Genomic DNA, 26,905 nt, shown 5'->3' with positions numbered 1-26,905 from the left:
GTGTGGCATTTACCTGGCCACACTGTCCTGTATCTCTAGGCTGTGAGGGCTGCATCATGATTGCAACATGGTGGTAAGAAGACACAGCAGCTTATTCACAAGAAAAAACACCCAGAAACAGAAGAGATCAAGAAAAATCTTCACAACAATAGAGGGTTCAGACAAGTTAATAAGCTAGGACCAGAAGATCATGAAGGAATCAAAGCAGTGTGAAATGTAATGGGCTGAAATGTAATACTACTACCAAGTGAACTGATTGCTGCACTAACGACAAGAAATTTCTCATCTGAAGAAAACAAGGCATGTGAAAGACATGACTATCTAATTGGATAAAATAATGTCTGCATGATTTGGCTTTGTGAAAATAATGAATGTTATCCTAAAATGTGAAAATAATGAATGTTATCCTAAAAAGTGTAAAAGCCACAGCAACAATAAAAACTCATTAAATGTAATCTATACAATTCTCTCTTTCTTCAGAAAATGAACAGTTAAACAGAATCAGATGCAGAAAATAAATCCACTAAAGATCAGAGGAATCAAGAACTAGCATATGACAAAATTGCATCTTGTGCATCCCAGCAAACCAAAACACATAAAATATCTGTTCTTTTAACAGAAGAAGACCTATGTAAACTGAAGCAGTAGCAGTAGCAGCACTTAAAAAGAATAAATTGACTAAAGCAAAAGCTGGACATTTTAAAGTGTTTTCTAACCAACAAAAGTAGTGATAGGGAACAAAGTGATAGTTCTTAAATTCATGCAGATGTACATTTAAATTGATACAGGATGATGTACATTTACTTACTAATGCAGAAGATAGGCTCTTTAGAATCTGGAACATTGCTCCCACACTTGCATCCTACTTTCCTACAAGCCAACTAGTAAAGCTGGAAGTTGCACACAGAGAACAGTAAAAGAAAAAGCTAAAGGTCTCTCAATGAGTTACTAGAGAAAATCTGTTATTTTATCTTTACCCTTGGTCTTAAGATACAGAATGTGTTCCTAAATGCGGACTGAGAGGAGAAATAATCCACCTCACCCCAATTCTGTATGATAATTGATTGCTTTCCTATAAAAGGAGATATAAAGGAGATACATGAAAGGATTATATATAAAATTGATACACTACTAACCTGCAGAAAGGAAGACCTACCCTCTTATAAGAGGAATATCTATCACTCCCTCCCACACAGCCACACTAGAAAGACCTGAGAATCTCTAATCTTTGCAGGCCACATTGTAATGATATGATCAATTATATTTTAGCTCACAGAAATAAAATTATTATTGTATCCCATTAATTTACATACTATTTACAGCAAAAAAATTAATCAGTGAGAGTGATTCCTGGCAGACCTCAGTTGGAGCTAATCCTTCACAGTCCTCCTCAGCAGAACTACTTAAGCAACCATGAATGTGTGGGTTTGTGGCTGCTCTATTTGCAGGAATTGTATCAGCCCAGTTACTGCTTTAGAGGGATTGCACTTCCAGAGAACAGAATAAGGAGCATCCTTACATCATCAACTGGGCAAGAAACACCAGCAATTTTTAAACACAAAGACATACAATACCAATATTAAGAAAGGAAAAGAAATAGGTTTTCAAACCCTACGTACTAAGCTATGTTTTTCATAAGAAACATGTAACAACATGAAGGTAAAGGTTGCTGCTCTCTTCACTAGGCTCTTCCATTAATTAAATGCAGGAGATGAATAAAACTTCTGTAACAAGGAGAAGTTAAACTGCCTCCATCTGCACGTCACACTGATTGCTGTCTGTATTGCCATGAAGAGTCAAAACCCAGTAAAACTGAAGCAAAATTCATTATGCCACACTGATCTATTCATACCAGAAAACAGAAGCATAATAAACTCAAACTTTTGTGAATATTCTATACATGTTACTATGGAAACTTAATAGGCAGTTTATTGGGTTTTTTTCCTTTTTCTTTTCATACATTTTTATTAACTAGAAAATGAAACAATGTCATAAAATCCCTTAATCATTCTGGTTGGAAAAGACCTTTAAGATCCTGAAATTAACCTGGCAATGCCAAATTCACCACTGAACTAAGTGTTTCAGGAAGATTCAAAATCTTTTGTAAGGTGAGGAGGTATGAGTATAATAAATTCAGTATTTATTTCCCTAAGAACAATTATACTCAGAAAGAATTTCCACCCTCCAGTCAGGGGAAGGAGAATTACACACTCAGAGTACAAATTCAACAACCCCTACCTAAGGATTTTTGGCAAATGCTTCAAATAAACATAAACACCACCCCCAACTTAAATGATTTTAAAATGCAAACAAAAAGAAGGAAAAATACATAATATGTGGTTTAAGAACGGAAGAAAATCTATAACGTGATTTGGAAAGAACATGCAGGAATCGGGGTTTTGTCTCTTCATTGTGTCAAACAAATCTTCTCTAGCTGCTTTGAAAGATTTTACAATTGGTCTCTCTGATGCAGTAAATTAATAGTGACTGGTTCTAAAAGGTACAGATTAAAGCTAATGGAAGAGAATGTTTTAGGGTGGATGTTTCATTTTACAAGAATTAATTCCACTGATACTTTAAATGTCAAAGAGTAAAGTGAGTACACTAAGATCCTAAAATGATAAATATCAGACACGTCCATCAAAGTCCAACAGGAATGTGCTTGTGACTCCACTGTGTTCTGGGTTTTGTATTAGCACTTGATCAATTAAGTCATTCTTAGCCATTTAGAAAAGAAAAAATGCTTTCTCTCACCTTGCCCTGCTCTTGTTTTCAACCCTCTGCGTCTGCCCTGACTTTCTGTGTCTAAGAAGTATCTCACCACCCCTCCTTGGACACCAGCCTGCTTTGCCCATGCTCACCCCAGGCTACCCACTGCATCCAGAGGTCAGAAATAGAGAATTGGGGAACGACACAGCCACTGCCAACATGCACCATCCTAAACTGTAACAAGATTCCAAAGGAAGAAAAGGAATAATTTTAATAGTGTTAAACATGTTCCACAGGACCAGCCATTCTGGATATTTAAATTAAAATGCCCGATCTGTTTTTGCCTTCTGTCTGCATACACTGCTGTGATCATTTCAGATAAATATCCTGTGTCTTTTGTTGTTGACTTCTTAAGAAATAGCATGATTGAATACGATGCTCCCTTCCCCCTCAGACAACTCCTCTTGAATTTTAATGCTTCATGATTCTCTTGTCATCTTTGTAGAGAACAGTATTTTCCATAAACACTCACTTCAATATAAAATTTCACAAAGCTAAAATGACAATGAGGCAATGCTAAAATTACACACCTAAAACTGGAAAATCAAGTCCACAGGATACAGTACAAGTAATAGAAACAGCCAATAGATGCTAAATTTTAGGATAGCTTTTAAAATTCTTTTAATAGAGTAGCTTTCAAGCTGAGTAAAATTGGCCATTTTCCCTTTCATTTCTTAGAAGCTTTTTTAAAGATAAGAAAATTTACTACATAATGATGTAACAATATTAGCACAGATATTATGACATGTGGGAAGGACATCTACCTCAGTACCTTTGCTCCTATAATTAGACAGTAAACTTACATAAATCCTGGTGACTTTCTGAAATAAGGCAGAAAGTTTAAAACCTGCAAAAAATAAAACAAAAATGGACAAAAGCATAGACTCCAACATCTTATTAGCTGTTATTTAATCATTTGCCTATTTTTTGTATGCGTGTCTGCCTTAAGAAATAAAAATGCATAAAGCTTTATTACTTGTGCACTGCAAGGCCAGCAACAATTTACCACACACACCAACTTTTGAGTAGTATACTGTGTCAACCCTTGTGTCTCCATATTAAAAAAGTGACATAACTGCTCAGCATCTGAAGGAAATGGGCATTTGCTAAATAAACAAAAATGACCCCTACACATAGACTTCCATGGTAGCCACAGCCTGTATGGGAAACTTGGGCCAAACACTTGCCTAGACCTACTTGGTGCAGACATCTGCCTGTGCAGCAGGAAAACATTCACTGGAGAGCTGAGTTGGTGGGAACTTGGACATCCCAAGGCATCTTGCTGCCCATAATCTTCCTTTTAGATTTTTTAGATGGGAAAGTGTCCTTATGCATCAGGGAGAGACCTGCACAAGCTGCAGACCAAGTGTCCTGACTGTGAACAACCCAGGGCAGTTGAAATGACAGCCTGCAAAATGCTGATCTGGCTGCTGTTGTAGATCCCCCAGCAGAATGTAGTCACAGAGCTCTGCAGGCTATAGAAGTTTCTCACTTCTCCAGTTGCATCTGAACCTCCTCTCTAGCAAACAACTCAGGTGTTTTTAGCTGGACTGAGGATCTGTATCAGCAGCAGCCAACAAAAGTAGTAAATGATCTGGAGTATGCTGCAGAATTTTACTCATAAATGCAGTAAATTAAGAAAACACAAACAGTGAAATTATGTATTTCAGCCCCTATTTTTAAAAAATCCTATGAACTGAAAGAAAAAGAATGAAGTGTAGCATTTTATAAAGAAAATAAAAATCTCTAGTTTCTATTGTGCCACCCAAAGAACTTGCAGTTATTCTGACCAGCATGTGACCATAAGAAGTTAACATTGCACTTAAGGAATGCCAACAAGGGAACCAGCTGTTCTCCATATGTGTGGCACGATGGAAATGAGAAAACAAAGACAATTAAGAAACAACCAAAGCTGATGTATTCTTTTAACTCTGTTACAAATGGAATAGAATGTGACAGAGTGGACTAAATAAAAAATACCACAGTCTTCAACTGCTGGTAGAACAATGTATTCCAGACAGAAAAAACTGTATGAGGAAACAAAGCTTTTTTAAATACCAGTAACAAAAACAAACACAAAACCCCCCAAAACTGAGAAAAGAAATGTAAAAGAAAAACAGCATTACAGTGGAAAGCATAAAGAATTAATTTATAAGCCTCTAAAGAAGAGTATGACCAACATGACGCAGCGATGTGCATTCATAGCCCAGAAAACCATTCCGTACATCTTGATCTTCCCCCCTCTTGGGATTTCTATCAGCTGAACACAACTGCAATCATGAATGGTAGTTAATGTTTGTTCTTTTCTGTACCTTTTCTGTCTTTTTTTTTTTTTTTTTCCTAACTGTGCCTTCTCAGAATTCTGAATAAAATTTTGAAAAACCTGAAGTCAGATGGGCTTGGAGTTTGCTAAGTTGAATGGGCTAATCTAAAGTTTTGTGGTATGTTTCAAGTTGATTGAATATTGCTCTAAAGCTTTTGCCAAAGTTCTCTGATTTTCTAAGTTGCCAGTAAAGGGGTTTTTTGTTGTTTTGACCGCTTGAGAGTATCTTGTGTTTTGTCCATGCATCTAACTCAGAATACATAAAGAAAAGTAAGCCCTTTCAAGTGTCTCATGGAGTGATGTCCTAGTGGCCTTACTGCCTGTTGGAACAAGCCCAGAACCAAGCTGATCACAGGGCTGGAGCACCTCTCCTAGAACGACATGCTGAGAAAGTTTGGGTTGTTCAGCCTGGAGAAGAGAAGGCTCCAGGGAACCTTATAGCACCTTGCAGTACATCAAGGAGACCTGCAGGAAAGCTGGAGAGGGACTTTCTACAAGAACATGTAACAATAGGACTAAGGGGGATGGCTTCAAATTAAAAGAGGGTAGGTTTAAATGGGAATGAGACATTGAGGAGAATTTTTTCACTGTGTGGATGGTGAGGCACTGAAGAGGTTGTCCAGAGAAGTTGTGGATGCCCCACCCCTGGAAGTGTTCAAGACCAGGTTGGATGGGACTTTGAGCAACCACTTGAGTGAAAGGTGTCCCTGCTCATCAATGTCACTTCTAGTGCAAATCATTCTGTAATGGCAACAGAAGAAAAGAAGCTTTATATGTCTAAGTAAGGGAGAGGAAAAAAATCAGGAAGACAGCAGGAGTACTTAAGAAGCATTTTGCAAGAGTATCTGACAAGAAAAGCCATTCAAAATTGAATCTATGATTAAGATGCTTCTCTGAAGTCCAGTGAGTCAGAAGGATATCTTCCAGGCAATGGTTGGAGTAATTCAAGTGCAATCCACAAAACTTGACCAAGAGGATGGCATAAAAGCTGCAATGAGAAGTGCTAACATTAATTTGGCAAGAGTGGCAGCTCTCTTGTTCCTGTGGTGAAGTTACATTTTTAGAATGAGAAGGAGGCCAACAATAGAGTGGCATAGGGAAGCAGCACTACAAACCCATAAGCAGCACCAGCTAAAGAGAACACCTTGAATGTCTTCCTCATGAATGCCTGATTATCAAAACTGGACAGAGCTGGTATCCTGTTTGGGTTTGTTTTTCAGGAACATAGCCAGAGTAAACCCAAGAAAACAACCTGGAAGAGCACAATGACTTTTTTTAGGAAAAAGAAGTTTTAATCAGAGGCATTTACATTTAACAAACAAGAGTAATTCTATGCTTACAAAATCCAGGAAGACAAACCTGCTTTCAATTACATCATGAATATGAGTAAAAACAAATTATTTGGGTGGTTCAAAGTATGCTGGCATTCATTTGTTCTTCAGATTAAATCAGAACATGTAAGCAAGATAAAAATATTCTATTAGAGTGAACTTCTCTCAGCTTGCATGAACAACAAAAAAAGAGGTTTCCTTCTGCTTTGCAAAGCGCTGGGCATGGCTGATTTAAAAAAAGAAGGGGAAAATGGCTACAGAATGGCTACAGGTATTCAGTGGGCCTCCCTACCCTCTATAATCCAGTCTCAGAAACTTTGTGCTCTGAAAGACAGAAACTCCTTGTACCAAGGGAAAATCCCAGTTTTACCATCCACCATAAGATGAAAGAGAACCAACCAAGCACAAAAACAATCAACAAGTAACATCCCCAAGTTCAAATTTCTGCATGATACTGTCCATATAAATACTTTTTTCTCCAAAAAATCTGCGTCATTCTTTCTACTGATGTGAAGAAGCCTAATTGGAAGGCAAGTTTCTGCTTTATGAAAACCTCCGAAGGAAGATATTTATATTCAAATTCAGAAAGAAAAAAATTCCTCTTGCAAAATGAATAGGTATCTCCCTTGACAATTTAACCTGGCAGTTAGAAAACTCACCTGGGAGGAGGGAAGTCTATATTCAGTCATTTGTTCTTTCTGATTTAAAGAACTGGCAACTTTTACCTCCCACATAACTGCCCCAAGACTGAGGCTCATTTTCCTACACCAAATTCCAACTTAGAACCATTTGTGGCTTCCCCTAACTAGCAAGGAATCGTCTAAGCAGTACTATTAAATGTGACAGAGGGTCACACCTGCGGCTGCTGTTAGGAGCACGAAAGGACGAGGCAGGCAGCAGGAGTCAAGCAGGAAAGCTTCTACTTTATTTTTCTGACTCCATATATATACAAATTTACAGACAGGCCAAGATTGGCTACACAGGTAGCCACCTCTTCGACCTCGTTGGTGAACATCACCATCAATCATCTTTCTCCTCCCAGAGAGGAGAAGTATGTCAACAAAGATAATTTTCTAAAAACATACATAGTTTACTTGAAGCTGCGTGAGAACAAAATGCAAATAGTGAAAAGCAGGCAAACTTGAGACAACAATTAAATATAATCTGAATTGCATTTTTATAGTTAGCCATCTGCATCTTCTGCTCTGGCAGAGTTATGCAATAAATTATAGACAGGACTATCACCTTCTGTGACATGCAAAAAGTGACAGCAAATAGCAGCGAATTTTGAAAAAATACTCGTTTTCTGTGAATGCTGCAGTAGAAAACTGATAAACATTTATTTGGCCTGCCTTCCTTCCAGCAGTATTAATGAAATTTCAGCTATGACAGATCCAGTAAAAAAGTAAGAGAAAATTTGTTTTCCTGTATTTCAATTTGGTTTTATTCAGCTCATTCAGGAGTGATGTAGCAAAAAATAAAACTGAATAAATAAGGCAGAAACTGCATGCAGTGAGGTCCCAGGAGACACCAAGTTAAGTTAAATTTTCTTTAAGAAAATTTATTCATGGCAGTATGTATGCATCCCCAGCCTCAGGCAAGAGCCTTCCAGATTCTTAAATGTTTAACTCCAATGAAAAGGGTGAAAGCATTGCATCAAATTTACCTTTGTGAAGTATAAATTGGACTGAAACTTGGAAGCATCTTATTTTTGAACAAACCATACAATGAGAATATTCTCCATAAATTTTACAAAGAGGAAATGTCTTCGACAACTCTTGGCCTTATTTTTTGGGTTTTTTTCAGGTGCTTTTATACCTTCTTTCTTTCAGCTATTTCTCACCCAGACAATCAAGCCTATGTCAGGTCTCTTCTTTTTTTTCACCTACTCTTGTATTTTAAGGTATTTAATTTCTCCTGATCATGATAAAGCTATTACTTTTGTCTTCACTACAGAATCTCTTGGTATTTATTGTGTTAAAAACTCCTGTCTCCTCTTTTCAGAGGATTAACTGGAGGTTTTCTTTCAAGAAGCTTGAAAATACAAACAATAGAGTCACATGCTTGTTTTAAAAACCTTCTGTTTTCAAGCACCGCATCCATAAATTTTAAATATTGTTTCCCAATTTAAAATTGAACTCCAACTACAAACTTACAGCTTTTAGCCTTCACCTATTACTGCCACATTTACTCTTCCAGAGCCCATTTGTTTCTATCATGGTGCCCCCTCAATCCTCATTTCAATAACCTTTTAGTTAAGATAATTGAAGTCAGCAAACTTTCAGTCTTCCAACTAACACGCAGTCCAGGATTGCATCCCAGCTGATAGGTGGAATTATGGGCCCAGGCAGTATTCCAGCACTAAACCAGCAATATCTAGGTGCACCCCAGCACCTCTCAGCTCTCCACCACCACCCCTCCAGCACCTGGTTTTCTTGGAAAGAGAAGGAAGCTGTGTTTTCTCTCACTGACTTCTCAGTATAGACAACATATGGCTCAAAACTGTGAGGCAATCTGCTCAGAGTCTGGCTGCACTCTCAGCTCTAACTCAATACAGCTTTTCACTTGAAGTTTCTATGCATGAAACTCCTTGGGGACAGCACTGAAAGACAGCCCCAGTTCATCTCAGATCCAGCCAATGCAAGCCTGGATCAATCAGCTTGAATAGTCTTCCATTTGAACAAACAAAAAGGGGAAAAATTTGGCATTTTTCTTGGCTCATCCATATGTGGCTCATCAAAATCCAGTCTCCCACCTGCAATTCTTTAAGCTACGCATGTAGAAGGAAACATGAAACAGAAGGATTTCTTCCCCCCTGGATAAATTAAATCAATTCCCCTGTCATGCACTAGTGCTAAGGCACTGCCATCTAGCGTGGAAAATCAATATAACAAAAGAAAGAGGGAAAACAGAAAGAGAAAAAAAAAAAGATAAAGAGCATTTACAAAAAGGCCGATGAAATTCTATTGACTTCCATCAATTTTGAATACCCACTCATGATATTGATAACATTAATCATTCCACTTTATGGTAAAGCACAGAAGCCCTCTCTTTTAAGGAAAATCCCTGACCTGAGAGGCTGCCAGGAATGGATTCCATTAGATGGTAGTGCATCATGTCAGACAAACTCAGCAGAGCCCTTAGTCCCAGTAGCCTCATTTGGTGCAACCCTGTGAAACTAAAATTGTGCAGCATTTAATGGTAGGAATCTCTTGGTAGAAAAGAGCTTTTTCTTTATTGCCACATATTTTACTGCAAATTTACAGTTTCAAGACTTGAGTCTCTAAATCATGCTATATGGAAAGAATTGCAACATAGCAATCTGCAAGAACAGAAAAACAGAAATTTTTGGATTTTGGCATTTTGTGTACTAGCTGAAGATTTTCTTTCCTTCCAAACGTTCCTCTCCAATCCAGTCCCAGTTTCCTTTGTTTTATGTCCTGTGAAATTACCTACAATTGCTCAATGAACATGCAAAGGATTTGACCTGTTTCACTTGGACCAGTTTTGTACAGATGAAGTTAAGTACACATGACACGAGCCAGTGGAGCATAGACAGGATAAATTTACAAAAGTTGCAGAGCCTTCATAAAGACCAGTGATTACAAACACCTTTATATTATTTAGTATTTCTACACCTCATAGTAATCTCTATATTATCACCATTATGATAACGAATTTTAAACACTTGAGGTGACACTGTTATTGACTCCTTTCCAGAACTGTAGCACGACAGTTTTATGTTTGGCAGGTGCAGATATTCTGTTTCATTCTGAACAAAAGCCCCTTTAGAATACAAGCTACATCAACGACTGAAAGTTCACACAACACAAGCCCAAGAGGTTTTAATACCATGTCATTTGAGTTTTGATTTATATTTAATGTGGACATGGAGGGACAGACCAGCTGACACCATCAAGACATGCAGATGTTCTCTAAGTGGATGTAGGTGAGCTCATAACAAGGGTATCTGTACCAATCTGCCCAATCCTTCCATCACAATACTAGTGATGGAAATACACTGTGCCTTTAACAACATATGCCCCATCTAGAAGAATAACTTTTGAGAAGGAAACATATTACTCTGGGCATGTAACTGACACAATTTCATTGATGTTGTTTTGATAACCTACAAGTAACACGAGAACTTACTTAAGATCTTAATTCTGCTGCTACATGACCATGTATCTATCTATATCTATTAGGTGTCAGTCAAAGCAAGCAGTATTTCTGTTCTAATTGTTGTCGTAAGGGAATTTTTAACAGCACAAAGAACCTTCAGCTACATCATTTAGGCAATTTTTCAGTAATGTGGGAAAAGCAAGAGGAATATCCAATATTTTTTTATAATCCTAGTTACTAGTGCCTCATGTTCTATTCTTACATTAAAATTTCAAGAAGGAAAAAATTTAAATTGCTGAAATATCCCAATAATTAACTACCTTCTATTTATGTTATGCATCCATTCCACAGTGTATTGCTAACAAGTAACTCCATATTTTCATATTTCCTTTACTATTATTTTTAATAGTAAAATAAGGCTACCAAAATAATCCACCTCAGCATTTTTGCAGTTGCTACAAAAATTGATTCAAGCTATGCTAGGGGAAAAATACCGAGGCTGAAAAACAGCAGCAAAAAATATGTCACAATAAAGGAACTCAACACTGATTAAAACCATCAAAATGGAAAGAAATCCAAAGAAATACCAGGCAGTCTGTCACCCTTATGAGAGATAGCACCAGAATCTCTCTAAAGAATGACAATAAAAATGATTAAAGTTTTAAACAGTGGTGATTTTCTAAATTTCTGAGAATTCTTTCTCCAAGCAACATGTGATCAACAACCCCAGTGCGATCCAATATGCAGTTTGATTACTTTTTCATATACTTTCTTAACTGTGCCTATTTAACATCCTGTGGTCTTGAGTTTGGGCCAGAAAGTCCTATAAGAAAGTTTGTCCTGAAGCTGTTGTTTCCATTCTGATAGGACACACTGATGTAAGTAAAAAGACAACATAAAGCTAAAGCTTTGAAGTTTTTGACTTTGAGAACAATCAGAATTTATAGCTTTCCAGCTTCTACTTAATTTACCTGCAGCAGTTCACTTCTCCTTTTCTGAGAAGTGTTTTCAAATAGTCAATGTCAATGCAAATCACATCAAAGAGAGCCACAAGATAACTCTGGAGTAGTCCAACCTCCTGCTCAGAAGCACAGTCAGTTATGAGGCTGGATCAGGTTACCAGGGCTTGACCCAGACAAGTCCTGAAAGCCTCAAAGGATGCTCAACATGCCCAGCATCACTGCACAGACTGTTCCAACACCTCCTTAATGGAGGAAATGTTTTGCCTTTTATCAAAGAACTTTTAAGTCTATTAGGAAGGTTGAAGGCTGAGTATTATGTGCCTACTACATGTAACATTTAACACTTAATTTCCTGATCCAAAGTCTAAAACCATCTACCTTTTGGAATAGAAATTATGGCTCTGAATCATAGAAACACAGAAACAGGCTCTGGACCAGCAGTAATTGTCTAGTATTATTATCAAATGACTGCATGGTAATAAAGTAAATAGCTTTTACTAGCATTGCTTTCACTGTTACAAATTGACTTAATTGAGCAAATTAATGAATGAGAGCTAACCACTGCTAGACACCAAGATGAACTTCGATAAAATACCAATTTCTGGATTGCTAAACCTACACTATAACCACAGGATAAGGAAGGAAAGAAATAAGTGTGGTTTACTGCCAGTCACAGGGGTGATAAGAAAAACTAAATTTTCCAAACCAGCAGTCTAAATTCAAAGTTTTCTATCCCTGCTGCTTGCCTGGTACTCAAAGTGCAGATGGAAATTTACAATGAACTTGACTGGATTTTCTGAAAATTACATTCAAGATTGAAAGCATTGATTTGGAGGTCAATTTTAGTCTCATACTATTCTCAAATGTGATTCATTACGTGGTGCATTAAAAAGGTTAACTATTTTGCTAGTAGTCTCACTATGATGATAGAGGATAATCCTGATTCCAAAATCATGTATAAAAATATTTAAATTAAATATTTTTTAAAAAAGGATATCTTCTCAATGTTCAGAATATTTTTACTGTGTTCAGAAAATGCAGCTAAGCAACCACTCCAAGTTCCTTTGTATCTTTATGCATCCTGTGTGACAATACAAAAAGTCTGGCATTCATCATTAATATTAATTATAAACAAAACATTTTGCCACAGTCTAAAAAGCAAATAACTTTCCTCATTTTTTAAAAAAATTTCAGGTTACCTATTGCTTATAACAACTGCTTTTGTCCCTCCATACTTTGCAGACAAATAAAGAATATTTAGATTAACTATATTAAGTTTGAGGTTGCTATTGAATTTAAGCTGATTCAGCAGCATGGTTGCAGGAACACAAAGGATGTGCCATTTTGTACTGCAAAAATATTAGTTAGATGCAACTCTGGTCTTACTGTTGCCTTTGACCAAGAACCCTTTGGTTTTCCTGCATAAATATAACTCAAGGAGTTATTTCTCATGTATTTTGTGATAGAACAAGTTTTTAAATTGTGGAATGCCCCACCCTGACTCATTGCTCTGGCCCTGAAGCACTGAAGCAGACCTGTGATTATGGCACCTGGCCAAAGGATGGAGGATGCAGCTCTTGCTTTATTTGCTGGTATTCACAGAGAGGAGACATGGCCCCTGTGAATACCAGCAAATAGATGTGTATATATGTAAATATGTATATACATACCCATGGGACACCCCCAAGGCTGCAACAGCCCTGACAGACACACTGGGTTTCCCCCCCCTGCCCAGGACCCACGCCAGCTGTCCCCCTGGGGATGGCAGACCCCAAGGCAGCACACAGACACTCTCCAGCTTTATGAGAGCTTTGCTCTCACAGCCACCTTGCCAAGCCCACCCAAAAACACCATGAGCACACACCACGACCTTTTGGCAAGGGTGACCAATGTTCAGCCTTGCTCCTAAGCCCATGTCAGACCCCTCCAATCAGAAAAGCAAAACCATCTTCTGAAGACAGGGACTTGCACAGGGCACGCAGCTTTTATTCATGGCATCCCTAGGAATGGGATTTAGGAAGGAAGCACTGCCAGGAGACAGTCACTGGGGAACTGATTAGACAGCATTTAACCTAATCTCCTCTGCCACGAGCACATTCTGCTTCCTGTAATCAAATGTGATCACAGATGCAATTATTTAGGGGCATAATTCCACCAATTTAGACACCAAACTACATCAGCTACAAGTGGAAAAAATAAATGCTGAAAGTAGAGGAATAAAAATGTGTGCTGTTCAGCTGGAGGCTGAACTACTAGACAGCTAAAAGTCATGTGAAGATATAAACTTAGCAGGTTACGAGGTAAAAACTTCAAAAATTCCAATAACCTTCAAATAATCTAAATAAGAAACAGTTCTGAAAAGTTTGTCCCTTCTATCCTAAAGAACTACAAGGTTATTTTGAAGGCAAAGTATGTCATTATCTGCTACTCTGTATGGTTTGTGGGGAACAAAACCACACAGACTGTGTCTCTGTTTACAAGGTTTAGAGAGGTTATAACCATTTCCTATATCCCCAGAAACAAACTGACAGTGCGAGGGTGATAAATTTATATTTGCAAGCTATGACAACGTTAAGATAGGTAAACAAGCTCAGCTTTCTGAGGGATTGGGAACAGAAATTTGAAGTCTATGGGTCCTGGGAAAGTAAAAATTCCAAGCAGGATTGCTAATTACAGTGCTTTTAGCTCCATTCCTTAAAGATTTTTGTTTTACTCTTTAAATGGGATAAGGTTTAACTACACACACAGATTCTGAAAACTCCCTCTCCAAAGAAGGTGTACTTCAAATGGGTAAGTCATGTAGAAGGGCACGTGTGGGATTCGATGCCAAAATTTTGAAATTAAAAGAGGACAGAAACAACCTTGCTTCAACAACAGTCCCATTCTCTCTTGCATCATATATAGCTATATTATTTTGTTTCTTCTTTTTTCTCCCTGAAATCCATGTAGCTTCAGCAATATTGATCACATTTGTATAAAGCTGTATAATGGTATTTTTAGAAGGACAGAATGAGTGATATTTATATTACCAAACACTGCAAAGAGACAAAAATAGATGGAAAGACAAGAGTAGCCATGCCTCTGCTTTGTTTTAGAACTGCTCAAAAGCCACAGTAGGCATTAACAACAGAAATAGTAACAGCTGTCTGAAAAGAACAATACTGAGAAGTGACTGCCCATAAAAGAGTGACTGTGAAAGGAAAAGAAAATGTGTTTACAAAAAAAAAATATCAAAAAGTTTTGTTTAGTTTTAATTTTTCTCCACTGTATTATCTACACATTATACTGATTAAACTGTTGGCACTCAATTTTACTGATTTATTTTATCTGCCTTCCAGCCCTTCTGTAGTTGATTTTCTTTTTTTTTTTTTTTTTCTTTTTTTTTTTTTATCATGAGTTTCAATGAGAATGAAAAAAACTTGGATTAAGAACCAGAGTGTTAAAGAATACTTATGTATACACAAAATGGACATTCATCATTCTCATAGTTCTGCAGGTATGGTGGTTTTAATGATGATTTGAGTAGCAAAAGAGGAGGAATCTCATTTAATTAAACTGTTAGTAAGAGGTTATGAAAGTAACCCTTTTGCAGAAAAAAAATATTTATATAATCATGAATATATGCAATACTGGACCTTTTTGCTCCTATTATTAAGTACAGAGTTTCACAGATCCATGTGACATATATAAAATATTCACTGATACAAAGCTTTTGGAATGATAGTACACTTTGAATAACTTCCGTGGAATACACTGACATAGCTGTAATCCTTGAAAGAACCTCTGAAGATCTACATCCAATAAAATATAGAACAATTTCCCTTCTAAGTTAAGTTGCAGGAGAATGTTTACAACAAAATGTGGCAAGAATCCCTGAGCAGTAGCACTCCTCTCTTTGGGAATACTTGTTAATACTACTAAAGGGTAAAACCCAGCAAGGATGAAAGAGAAAAAATACAAATGCATTTGGAGGTTATTGTTAAGTTTATTTATACAAAAAATAAAATATACTGACTTAGTTTCTGAATAATATCTTTCTGCTAATGCAAAGAGAAGTCTATAAGTAGTAATTACAATACAACTGAATGCATGCTAAGCAAACACTTGGAATATTTACTTTCACATATAAAAGTCAATGATAACGTTGATTTTCCCCCTCAGTTTCCCAACCCACACCTTCTAACCCTGAAGAGGTGTGCAGAATACCTATTTCAGTGCACTAGTTGCCACAAGCAGTTGTATTTGTAATTGAATTGTCTCTGCATTGAGTCATTCACAGATTTTTTTTTAACTGTTGTACCACTCCCTTCAAAATGAAAGACTATTATTTTTTATTCTATAAGCTACTCTAGTTTTCTTTATTTGCCAAGTGCATGTGATTGGGACAGAAAACAGGGAAGGTGGCTGGAGCAGTACAAAGCCAACCCAGAGGCAGTGGCAGCAGCCCCTGTCTCTGCACCTCTTGCTCAGACTGCCACAGGGCTCAGGCGTGTTGGCAACTATGAGAAAGGGCACAACTACATTTGACCCAGCTACTTTCAGCTGCATGATACTGATGAAGGAATCACTGCATCAGCTGTAACTCAAAGCAGTCTCCACACTGCTTAAGGCCAGGCAGACCCCACAGCACAAAGAATGGGCAAATCTCTGTATCTCTGAAGGCATATCTCCTCTTCTGAGCAACCCTGGGAAAGGCAAGGTAAAAGTAATTTCCCAGACAGTATTTGTATAAAAGTTTTTAAAGCGTTGTATTCATCTTCTTGCTAGAATAATGAAGCTCATTAACACCGCTGTGATTTTACCGGTGAAGTCCCCAAAATATTTAGAGCTATGATGGTATGAATGGAACAGCACCTTGCAGCAAGATGCACCCTTTAGTTTGTCTTCTGAAACTGCACAGTCAAAATGTAACGAATATAATATGCTAAGTTTAGTTACCACAATCTAATGAAATACAACCAAAATGGAAAGGCACTAATTTCTTAAGTTGCCATGAAAATTACAGATCATCACTGCTTAACTCCTTACAGGATTTTGTGTATTAAAAACCATTATGAAGCCAAATAACCTGTGTTATTGTGTAGTTTGAATTTCACCTTTATGAAAGGGACTAGCATAAGGCTAGTTGTTGCTTCAGTCCCAGTGAAGCTGCAATTTTGAATGGAACTTAATTCTGAATGTCACACACTGTTGGTCCTTATATAAATCATTAGTTCCATTTCGGTCAAAGAAGAAACAAAAACCAAAGAAATTATTTCACTGAATATTCTTGAATTTATATGAGGTAAAAGCCAAATGTCCAATTACTGGCTTAAAATAAAAAATAAAAATAATACAAAACATTTAAATAAAAACACTTCATCTCTGCTGAGAATGATATTTTACCCACAGGACTTTTTTTTCTCCTAACGTTTATTCAATATATGAATTTTAAGTAGAGTATAAATTACTTCTTCTGAAAAAGAATATGCAGTTTGATCAAGCTGAAGTGAACAACCTCCCCAGGAAATCCATCATGAAGCATTTGATTTGCGAAAGCAAAATGAAATTGGCCTAGTAATTTTTTTTAAGGATTTTCCGCTGGACTTCGAGTGGTTTGGTTTATAAAAGAGCTATGATTTGAGTGGCATTAGTACTCCACATGCTTTAGGAAATAAAGGTCTTGTAAGGAGAAGTGAAACAAAATCATCCTTGGACATAAAAATAACATCAGTTTGTCAGGTTAGGATCTTAGCTGGTAGAGTGCCTCCAACTTTTTTTCAATCGCAGTCAAATAACCACCAACCAAATAAGCAGTCTGTAGTGTGAAAAAGCCTGCAAACACAGCCCTGGCCAGCTTAACTCTGTAACAGACTTCTTACGTGACTCTAGTAGTAAAGTATTCCAAAACTGGAGACAGAAAATCTGAAGAAAACTCTGGGAGCACACGCAGAGCTGCAGCGCTCGCCTCTCCCATGGAGTGTGACACCCAGGACCTGCCCAGACAACCAAGGGCAATGCTGAGCTGGCTGCAAGCTCCACTAAGCACCACACCAGTCTTGAGCTGCTCAGGACCCCAGAAGGGTGAGATGGATGCACACCACCCTGTACCCTTTCCTTCTTGACCCATATGGGTATTCTGAGCTCATCCTTGAACTGGTTATGACTGATGACCACTGGCTGCTTTGTCCAGCCCATGCTGGTGTTCAGCTGGACCAAGAAGAGGCTCTTTCCTTGCCTCTGCTCTCCTCACACCCACAGCATCTTTTGACCTCCAAGAGCCCTGCCTGAACAGTTTTTAATTTCTGGAGACCTGTGTTTAAATGCGGAACTATGGCAAGAAAGGGGATAATGTGACAATCAATGAACACCCTCCTGGTGCAAATCTCAGTGAATTTTTGTTTGCCACACAAATTCTCACCACAGTGTAATGGACGTGGTATTTGCAGCAAAGGAGAAGACCAGCCATAGTGAAATGCCAGCCATATGATACTGAGAAAGCAAACATTGCAAAATCTATTTTATTAGCAGTAATGTTTTAATTTTACATCATCTGCCTGGAACCATTCTAAAAGGAAATCTTTTGTATGCATAACTCCTGTGCTTGCACAGTAGATAACTAGAATTTCATGTTGACACTAAAGAAAAAATAAAATATGATTTGCTCATCTTACTGTGGAAAAATAAACAATTCCCTGCAACTACTGTCATAAATCCTTGAAAATCTATGAAATGATCTGACACCAAGAAGTGGTTCTCCTGCAAAATATTACAGATCCAGCAAAGTCAGCTTTTCTAACACTGTCACTTTTTTCCCCAAGTAATCCACAAGAGATACCAGCCTGGGATAATATCAAATCCAGTGTGTTTCCATTTCCTGACATCAGAAGTAACAGCTGCTTCCATCAAGTCTTGCTTATTATTTACCTAGCATTGATCCTGGTATATAATATCCAGGATAGTTGATTTTCTTAGTTAATCTCTATTTCTATTTTTAAAATACCACACAGCATTTTCAACACTCAGCTCTAAATATTAAAAAGGCTACACAATACTTAAAAATATTATTTTACCATAGGAAGACCAGCAAGTGGAGACAATTGATAAAATGTGATCACAAATCATTGTATTGAGTTATGCATATTTTGATTGAAGTGTAAAAAAAATCAAGAGGATCCTTGGCACAGTTTTTTACTGCAGCAGTGTCTTTATATCAGCTGAAGAGGAATGCAGGTTATATTAATTTTTTATTAAAAAGTCAAATCTGTTCAAAGTTCTTTTTAATCTCATATTTTAAAATAATTCTGAGATAAAGTCTATTCGTTGAAATGATGACTAATATCAGAATACCAGTTTCAGTAGACTAGATTATCACATGCTATATCAAGTGGCAGCATAAGAGTAATATTCTTATATTCCTAATTATGACTGCACACTTTGATTCATCCCTTTGCATTCAGGAACATATATTTTGGAAGAATGACAAGATAAGGGGAAGCCTATTATTTATTTAATTTTAAACTGTATTAAGAGTTGAGCTGAAATCCTAAAACAGAACATCCTGAAGTTCTGTGTCAGATTTCCAAAGTCAAAGGATTGCCTACAAAAATCTCTTTAAAGGGCTTTGCTCAATAGTCCTGTCAGAAACAACATTTCTAGATCTTGAAACTGTTAGAAATCTAAAGTTTTTCTACACTGTGTGTGTGATACTGATTTAATCCTTCACATCATCCCATTACACCAAAAATTTCTACTCTAATCTTTGAGGCTCTGGTCCAGATTCAAAGAAAATTGTCCAAATTTATCTCCATGTGTCACAGAGATGTAATACCTTTCTCTTTCTTATTCTTGGTCTCCTTTTTCTCCTCAATGTCTTACATATATTTAGCCCAGATTAAAAAGAAAAAATAGATAGAGAGATACACTCCACATATTAAAACCTCCACCAAAGATGCAGAAATGGATGGAGAGCAGTCACAGTGACCACTTGCAGGATGGCTCTCACACCACTCTGCCCTTGAAAGGGCAGTTTAGAGTTATTTGCCAACCCACCAACCCTTCACTATCCCACTGGGATGCTGAACAGGATTTGGCACTTACAGGGCAACTAATGCCTCAAAGTATTTTTCATGCAATGACACAATCAATGTTGGTTAGGTTTCTGTTGTTGTCTGGCGGGCTTTTGGGGGAGAGTTGCTCGTATCATTTTGTTTGAGTTTGGGTTTGTTTTTTCTTTTCAAAACACCATACTGCCTCCTAAAAATTCATTGCTTCCAACCGCTTATTCCCCATCTGATTACAAAATTATGATCACTTGTTTATGACAATTTCCACAGCATCCAGTGTAATCTCAGAGTGCTGTGACTTCAAGTGGAAAATAAGCACCATAAATCAACACTAATGTCACCTGCTACAAAACAAAAAGAAAAGAAAAGGAATACAGAAACTGTCATATGTGAAACAGGAGTGTCAACATAGAAAAGATGTCAAAGTTTTCAGGAAATATCACTGTATTCTTCTCATAATAAAGATGTCAGTTCACCACACTAAGCTTTCACAGAGCACAATACTCTCAACACCCCTAAGTCACATTGCATAGCAGATGCTAAAAGTAAAATCCATTAGGACTAATTAGATTCTCCAGAAGAAAAAAAACTAGTAAAAGCATGCACAGGCAATCTTGCATTACACAACAGTACTGAGAGATACCATGAACAACAACAACAACAACAAAAATCCCCCTAAACCATTAAACATGTACACTTCACCCTTTTCTCACAAAGGTGTCAGCTAACAGAAAACATGTTACAGCACTTGCAGCCACAGGAAGAATTAAGGTCTCCTGTGTCCAGTTAGAAGCAACTTTTGTGAAGGCCTAACCTATTGCATATCAACAGGTAATTTAATTAATCTGTCATCCTCTATGGCAGTGTGAAACTAAGCACTAGAAGAGTTTGAGCATCCTTCTGCACATGCATTTCATGTTACACCGACCTAACCCAACACATACTCATGTGTATTAAGGTGGGAATCTTGTTAACATGGAGAAAAAAAAAAAAAAAAAACAAAAAAACGAAAAACAAACAAACAAAAGTAAAAAAGATTCTCCAATAAAGAGTCCATGTAGGAGTTTGCTCTTTTGACCATTAAGAGACAAAGACAGGATTTGTAATGGACATGTGGAACTGATCTATGAGCACTTTTCAGAACTGAGCCACCAATGCAAGGTACAGACTAAATTCTGGCCATGTACTAACTGTGTAGACAAATGAATCTGTCATTGCATACATGATAGCTAAAACACCACTAGGGGCGAAGAACTTAATACAGGATTTATACATACTAAGAAGGAAATCTGGTTTTGTATTTGTCATGACACATTGCCAAAGGCTGACGTGTTATTTCCCATTAAGCAGTGTCCAACAACCTCTGGTTCCTCAGCCAGAATTAGTCTGCACCTACTCCTCTATCCTCAGATATTAGGCAGCTCATAAACGAGTTAAATATATATGCATTATCCCAGGTGAATTTGATCTTCCAGAATGTTTAAGAATATATAGTAATTTCAATTTTTTTAGAAAAGTGATAGATGATAATTTCAACTCAAAAAACCTACCAAAGTTTGAAAGATCCTAGAAACAGACCTGAAATGTGTTTCACAAACCACAGATTAAACCTTTGTCTTTCTTTAGTAGGTCTTGGGGAGAAACTGATTCAGCATCTTACGACCTCAGAAAATGGGCAGAATGAATATATCCTCATGTATGTTTCCAATCACTTTACTATCTACCATTACTGGGAAACAGAATTGCCCACAATCCTCAGGAGAAATGGTGAAAAAGAAGCTTATGTGACTGCTATGGACTTACAGACCAACAAATAATACAGTTGCTGCTGGTTGCAGATGCTCATGCTGTGAATAACAAATGCAAATGCAGGTACAGCTTTTTCCAGTGGGATATAAAACTAGGTTTCTTCTTTGCTAGCACCAAATTAATTCTCAGGCACTGTCCAATACTGGAATAAGCTCCCTAATCATCTTGATGGTTTTTTTGCATGTAAGACACAGTCCAGGATTGGAAATGAGAGCCCTTGAAATCAGCCACTTCTCACCCTAGAACTGCTTCCTTTTTGGGGTTCATGGGGACATTTTGCAAGGGATAAACTGAAAAGCAACTGCTCTTCTCCTTGTCTATTAAGCTCTGCTCAAGAGCAAGGAAGGAACACGGTCCTGGCTAATGCTATTGGAGAGCTTACAGCCAATAGCCCTGATCCCTCTTCTCAGTCTTGGTGCAGAGCACAAGGCTTCCAAGGTTCACTCTCCCTTTGCTGGATTCTTGTGCAGCTGTCAGGCAAGGCAGCAGCACACACACAATCCATCTGGGGCATATTCTAATTGCTATTATAATAAAGTGCTGTTTTATCAACAGTCTCCATCAACAGGATATCTTGTCAGACTTAAAAAAAAAAAAGACAAAAAAAGCTGAAGCATTTACTTCAGGCACTGTTTCACATGTTTCTCTTCCCACTTTGGTGATTTTCTTAAGTGTTGTTTCCATCTTGCTATATTTCAGAGAAATGTATCTGATCATAAAACAAGTTACTATACAAAAGTTTCTAAATGCATAGCAAGCAACCAAAATTAAAATATGCTCAACATCTTTTCAGCCCATTTTTTATCTTAGCCGTTATTTTGCATTCAGAAGTAAAAACAAACCCCCACCCAAAAAATTAAGCAAAACCATAAATTTTCAGTTAACTGCATCAATTTAAGTAATTAACTGTTTTACTTTTCACAACATCAGAAGCTTGAAGACTAAAAACCAAAACAAAAATCACTACATACAACATCCAGTTCATCCCTGGCATTATTCCAAATAAATCAGTGGTATTACACTGGGGATTAATTTGGAACACTGATGTGAATTAGAGGACTATTCTATACAGCAACTTCATCATAACATACACACAAAAAATAACCTAAACATTATATGAGCATCACAAATGCACACAAAAAATTATACCCCTACAAATCTATTTCTAAGCAAACAGTACATACTATTTCAAGAAGGAAATTTTACTATTTAGAAAATAATTATCGAATTTTCTGAGAAAGAAGGTTTAATAATCATGTAAAAATACATGACAGAATTCCACTCAGGAGAATGTGAAGCTCCTCTAGGGCTCAGTTTTCGCATATCCTATTGAAATATGACCAGTGATAAGTTACGCAATGAATCTTCAAAAATTGTTTTCATCCAGTTTCAGAGACTGATCTGAGTACTCAAAGTCTGCTCAGCAAATGGAAGTCACCAACTACACAATATAGAGCAATATAAATTTCTCCTCCCAGCAGAAAACCATTCACATCTCCCTCCTCTGTTAGATACCGTGCCTAAGTCCAGTTTTGCAGGGCAAACAAGTTGCTTCTGTTCAGCTGCCTTACTAGTGAAGTTAGAGGCTGCATCTCCCACCTCACCACAGAGGCAGGCAGAGGCTCTGCCAATTCATCCCTCCTTTGCTCAGGGAGCGTGAGACCGCACAGAGGCAGGAAAAGAATAAGTGAATGCAAGAACACCTCTCTCCTCTGCCGGCTCGCTCGCCTCTCAAACACATCTGTAATGTTTAAGGCTGCCTCTGCCTTCTCCAAAGACAAATCTCTGCCAGGGGATGGTGTTCTCCATCCAGCTGCGGTTCCGTGACCCGATCCCGCTGCTCAGTCAGTGCCCTACATAGCACTACATACTTCACCAGATTGAAACTCATTCGTCATCGCTCGGCTTTCTGATCTGCGAGTGACCCGAAACCTTTAAGGCTACCCACAGCCAACCAGCCAAGTCGCTTACGAGCTGCATAATGGCTATGGAGCGGTTTATTTTCTCTTCTCCGATTTTTGCCCGCCTTGGAGCCAGCCTCTTTCTTGCTCCTCGGGAAGTTGGCCGTGCCCTCGCTGCCCCTTCCCTCACGGGGACCGTGCCCAGGCGCAGTGCGCTCACTCCAAGGAAATGCAGCGATAAAATATTAAACCCTTTCCTTGCTCGGGGATCTCTGCGTCGCCTGGCTGGCGGGGAGCACCGCGACCCTCCGCACCGGAGCCGGGACAGGGACAGGGACAGGGACGGGGACGGGGACAGGGACAGGGACGGGGACAGGGACAGGGACAGGGACACCCGCCCCGAGGCCGCAGCCCCCGCCCCAGTGAGCCTTCCCCCGGGACACCCCGACACTGGGGGCTGCCTCTCCTCCCGGCACTGAAAGGCGGCACCAGCCCAGGCTGCCCGCGGAGGGTGCCCAGGGAAAGCTCCCGCGTTCGCTCCGGACGGGGCATTCATTTCAGACAGTCCCGTCCCGCCTCCACAACGCACAGAATGAAATGTGAACTATGGCGGGGACAGAGCGCAACGAGGGGAAACGGGGCAGCCCCCATTTCTCTCCAGCTACGTGTTGCTTTGGGACAGCAAGGGCTCTGAGGGGGCAGCTGTACTTTAGGGGCACACCGGCCGGGGACGAGGGCAGCACTTACTGAAGAAGATGTACTCCGTGTAGCTGCTCCAGATCTTGTCGTCCCTGTACTGGTTGATGAAGGCGGCGGTGCCGGTGGAGTTGCAAGCCACCATGTGGAAGCCCGCCTCAGAGAGCCGGTCGAAGGCTTGTTCCAGGTAGGTGAATTTGAGGTAGAAGCGGGAGGTGTACTTCTCGGGGGGCCGGTCGGGGTCACGGCTCTCGTTGAGGGTCTCTCCGAAGACCTCCTTGGCCAGGGCGATCCTACCGCACACCATGATGCGGGCGACGCGGCGGAACTTGGCGTCCGCCTGGTTGTCCCGCACCGTGGTGTAGGAGCCGCGGTAGCCCACGGTGAGGAAGCCCGAGCGCTTGTCCAGCGCCGCCCGCTGAAGCCGGTCGCTGCTGCCCTGCGAGTTGCTATCCTCCAGGTCGCTCTGGCAGCCCTCGTCGTTGAGCGAGCTCTGCTTGGTGACCTTGGGCGACAGCAGCTTCACCAGGTCGCCCAGCTGGAAGTACTCGGCCTCCCGCAGGAGCCGTTCCTTCTCGGGGAAGTGCTCGGGCAGCGCCAGCTGCTTGTCCCGCAGGTAATCCAGCACGTACCTGAAGAGGAAGCCGTCGCGGTCGATGAAGAAGCGCGCCCGGCTGTCCCTGGGCAGCTGGCGGGCCGCCGCCGGGCCGCCCCGGCACGGGGAGAACATGGTGGCCAGCGTGCTGTCCGGGACGCTGAGCAGCGTGGAGTGCCTCGTCACGTACACCTGGCCCCCCACGTTCAGCTCCACCACCTCGGGGAACGGCGAGCCCGACGGCCCCGATACCATGTCGCTGATGGGCAGGATGCTGCCGCCCGCCTCCTTCAAAGCCATGGCTGCGAGCGGGCGGCCGCGAAGGAGGGTCTCCCTCCTAAAAAAGCCGGCCTCCCTCCACCCCTCCTTCCCTCCCCTCCCCTCCACCCACACCTCCCTTCCTCCTCCTCCTCCTCCTCCTCCTCCTCCTCCTCCTTCTCCTCCTTCCCCCGCCGCCCGGCGCGCCCGGAAGCGCCTGGACGGAGCCGCTGCTCCGCCGCCCTCCGGCGCGGCAGCGGGCGGCAGGAGCCCGGCCCGGGCGGCCCCTCGCTGCCCGGCGCTGGGACGGGCTGGGCTGGGCTGGGCTGGGCTGGCTCTGGGCTGGCTCTGGGCTGGCTCTGGGCTGCTCTGGGCTGGCTCTGGGCTGCTCTGGGCTGCTCTGGCCCGGCCCGGCGCCACCCGAGCCGAGCGCCCCCGGCCCTGCTGCTCCCGGCGGGCGCGGGGCCCGCAGCCGCGCTGGCCTCGGGGCGAGCGGCCGCCGGAGCCGGCTGCCACTTGGCAAAGCGCTGCCGCGCTGCCAGCCTCGGCCCGGGAAAGAGCCAAGCCCCTACCCGGCTCCTCCCCTCGCTTCGGCTGGCTGGCTTCGCTTTGAAATTATTTTTTTTTTTTCCCCCTCCTTGAAAATCTCCCAGCCTCCACCAAATGCCTCTGCCTCTCTTACGCTGTCGCTCAGGTCGACACTTGCAGTGCTATAATGATGGTCGCTCTTCCAAGAGTAGCATCCAGCAGGATGCATACGACAGCATTTTTCCCCATCTTCCCTCTATCAGCGTGCCTTTAGTATGAGTGAAGAGGGCATTTAATTGAGGGCACAAAAGAAACCAGCGCTCAACTGTGCTGGTGGCACAAATCTAATGGGTCCTGGTGGGACACAAATGCTGTATTTGATGTTGTGAGGCTTCACTGTGGCAGGGCTCACTGGGATCTTGATTTTCAGAGAAGCTTAGCATGCTCTCTAGATTGACAATGGAATTGGGGTGATTCAGAGCAGGAAAAAAAAAGCCAGCTGCCTTTAGGATCCAGATGACAGACACTGATTTGCAACATTAGTGTCTGGATTCTTGGCTGTGAAGCGCCTCAATTTGTACTCTATTTAAGCAGTAGAGTTTTTAATTTTTTCTCTATTTGTTTCTAGCAAGAGCCACAGCTCACCTGCATCCAGATTTCTGATGCATGTATTTTGAGGCTATGCTGCCGGAATATGTTAGAGCCCAGATTTGTGCTCATGTGTTGGCTGAGAGACGTACAATTGTGTTTGCCAGTAAAAAGCGAAGCCTAAACCTGACTGTGTTTCTCTGACTACCAGCCCCAGATCAAAGTGTGGCTGTTAAGCTGGGTGTTTCATACATGGGAACACTTTAGCTTTGTTTTTTAATAATCTTTTAAATGGTGAGGATTTAGCCACTAATTGTGCCACATGGGCAGGAGACCAGCTTGTTCTTCAGTTAAAGAAGAGCAACTTCAGGCCTGGGGGTAAAAATCAGCAGTTTGCAGGTAGATAGATAGCTGTTGTCTGTCCCTTCCTCACTAGTGTGCTATGATCAAGATGAGCAGTCATCCAAAGCTTAGGGTCTTTAAACCACTAGTGAAGACTCCTCTGCTTTAACATACACATCTGCAGCACTTCATCCGACCCGCCTTAGAGATCTCTTTCAGTGGAAGGAATCTGTCCATGGTGCTACTTTCCTCACTTCATTTGCTATAGACTAACCCTAAATGTGGGTTTAGAGAGAACTGCTTTAGCTTTTACATGTCTTTTACTGAAAAAGAACTCCTAGAAAATTAGATGTGTTGTGCTTCAAACATAAGAATTTTGTGGAAGTTAAAGCGGCATGCAAACAAATATGCAGGAAAGATTTCAGGAAAGGTTTCTGTGGTGTCCCTCCTTGACCACTTACTGAAATCAATTAATAATTTTGGAAAAAGAAATAACTGTAAGAAACAAAGTAAAATTTTGTCCCTTTCCTCGTTTATTTTCTTTGAAATTGTCTTAAAGGCCAGAAAAAACATTCAAACTGCTGGACAAGAAAGCAAGGCATCATTGTTTATTGACAATTTTGCTGTATGGTTCTG

General features: G+C 40.2%; 1 protein-coding gene and 1 long non-coding RNA gene across 2 annotated transcripts in view; one reads left to right on the top strand and one right to left on the bottom strand.

The window, feature by feature from the left end:
• The window catches only part of LOC136360103 (uncharacterized), a 127,920-nt gene extending 120,381 nt beyond the window's left edge, over positions 1-7,539 (top strand). The window contains exon 2 of the long non-coding RNA XR_010743419.1: positions 7,327-7,539. This is a non-coding gene — a long non-coding RNA (uncharacterized lncRNA). The remainder of the gene's footprint in view (positions 1-7,326) is intronic.
• The window catches only part of KCTD8 (potassium channel tetramerization domain containing 8), a 99,503-nt gene extending 74,600 nt beyond the window's left edge, over positions 1-24,903 (bottom strand). The window contains exon 1 of the mRNA XM_066317068.1: positions 24,010-24,903. Within this exon, the coding sequence (XP_066173165.1) occupies positions 24,010-24,853 (844 nt within the window). The 5' untranslated portion in view covers positions 24,854-24,903. The remainder of the gene's footprint in view (positions 1-24,009) is intronic.
• Positions 24,904-26,905: the final 2,002 nt, after the last annotated feature.

This window comes from Sylvia atricapilla, chromosome 4 (genome assembly GCF_009819655.1).
Source record: "Sylvia atricapilla isolate bSylAtr1 chromosome 4, bSylAtr1.pri, whole genome shotgun sequence".
Lineage (NCBI taxonomy): Eukaryota > Metazoa > Chordata > Aves > Passeriformes > Sylviidae > Sylvia > Sylvia atricapilla.
Note: the sequence above shows the minus strand (reverse complement) of the source record. Positions and strands in the feature narration are given on the sequence as shown.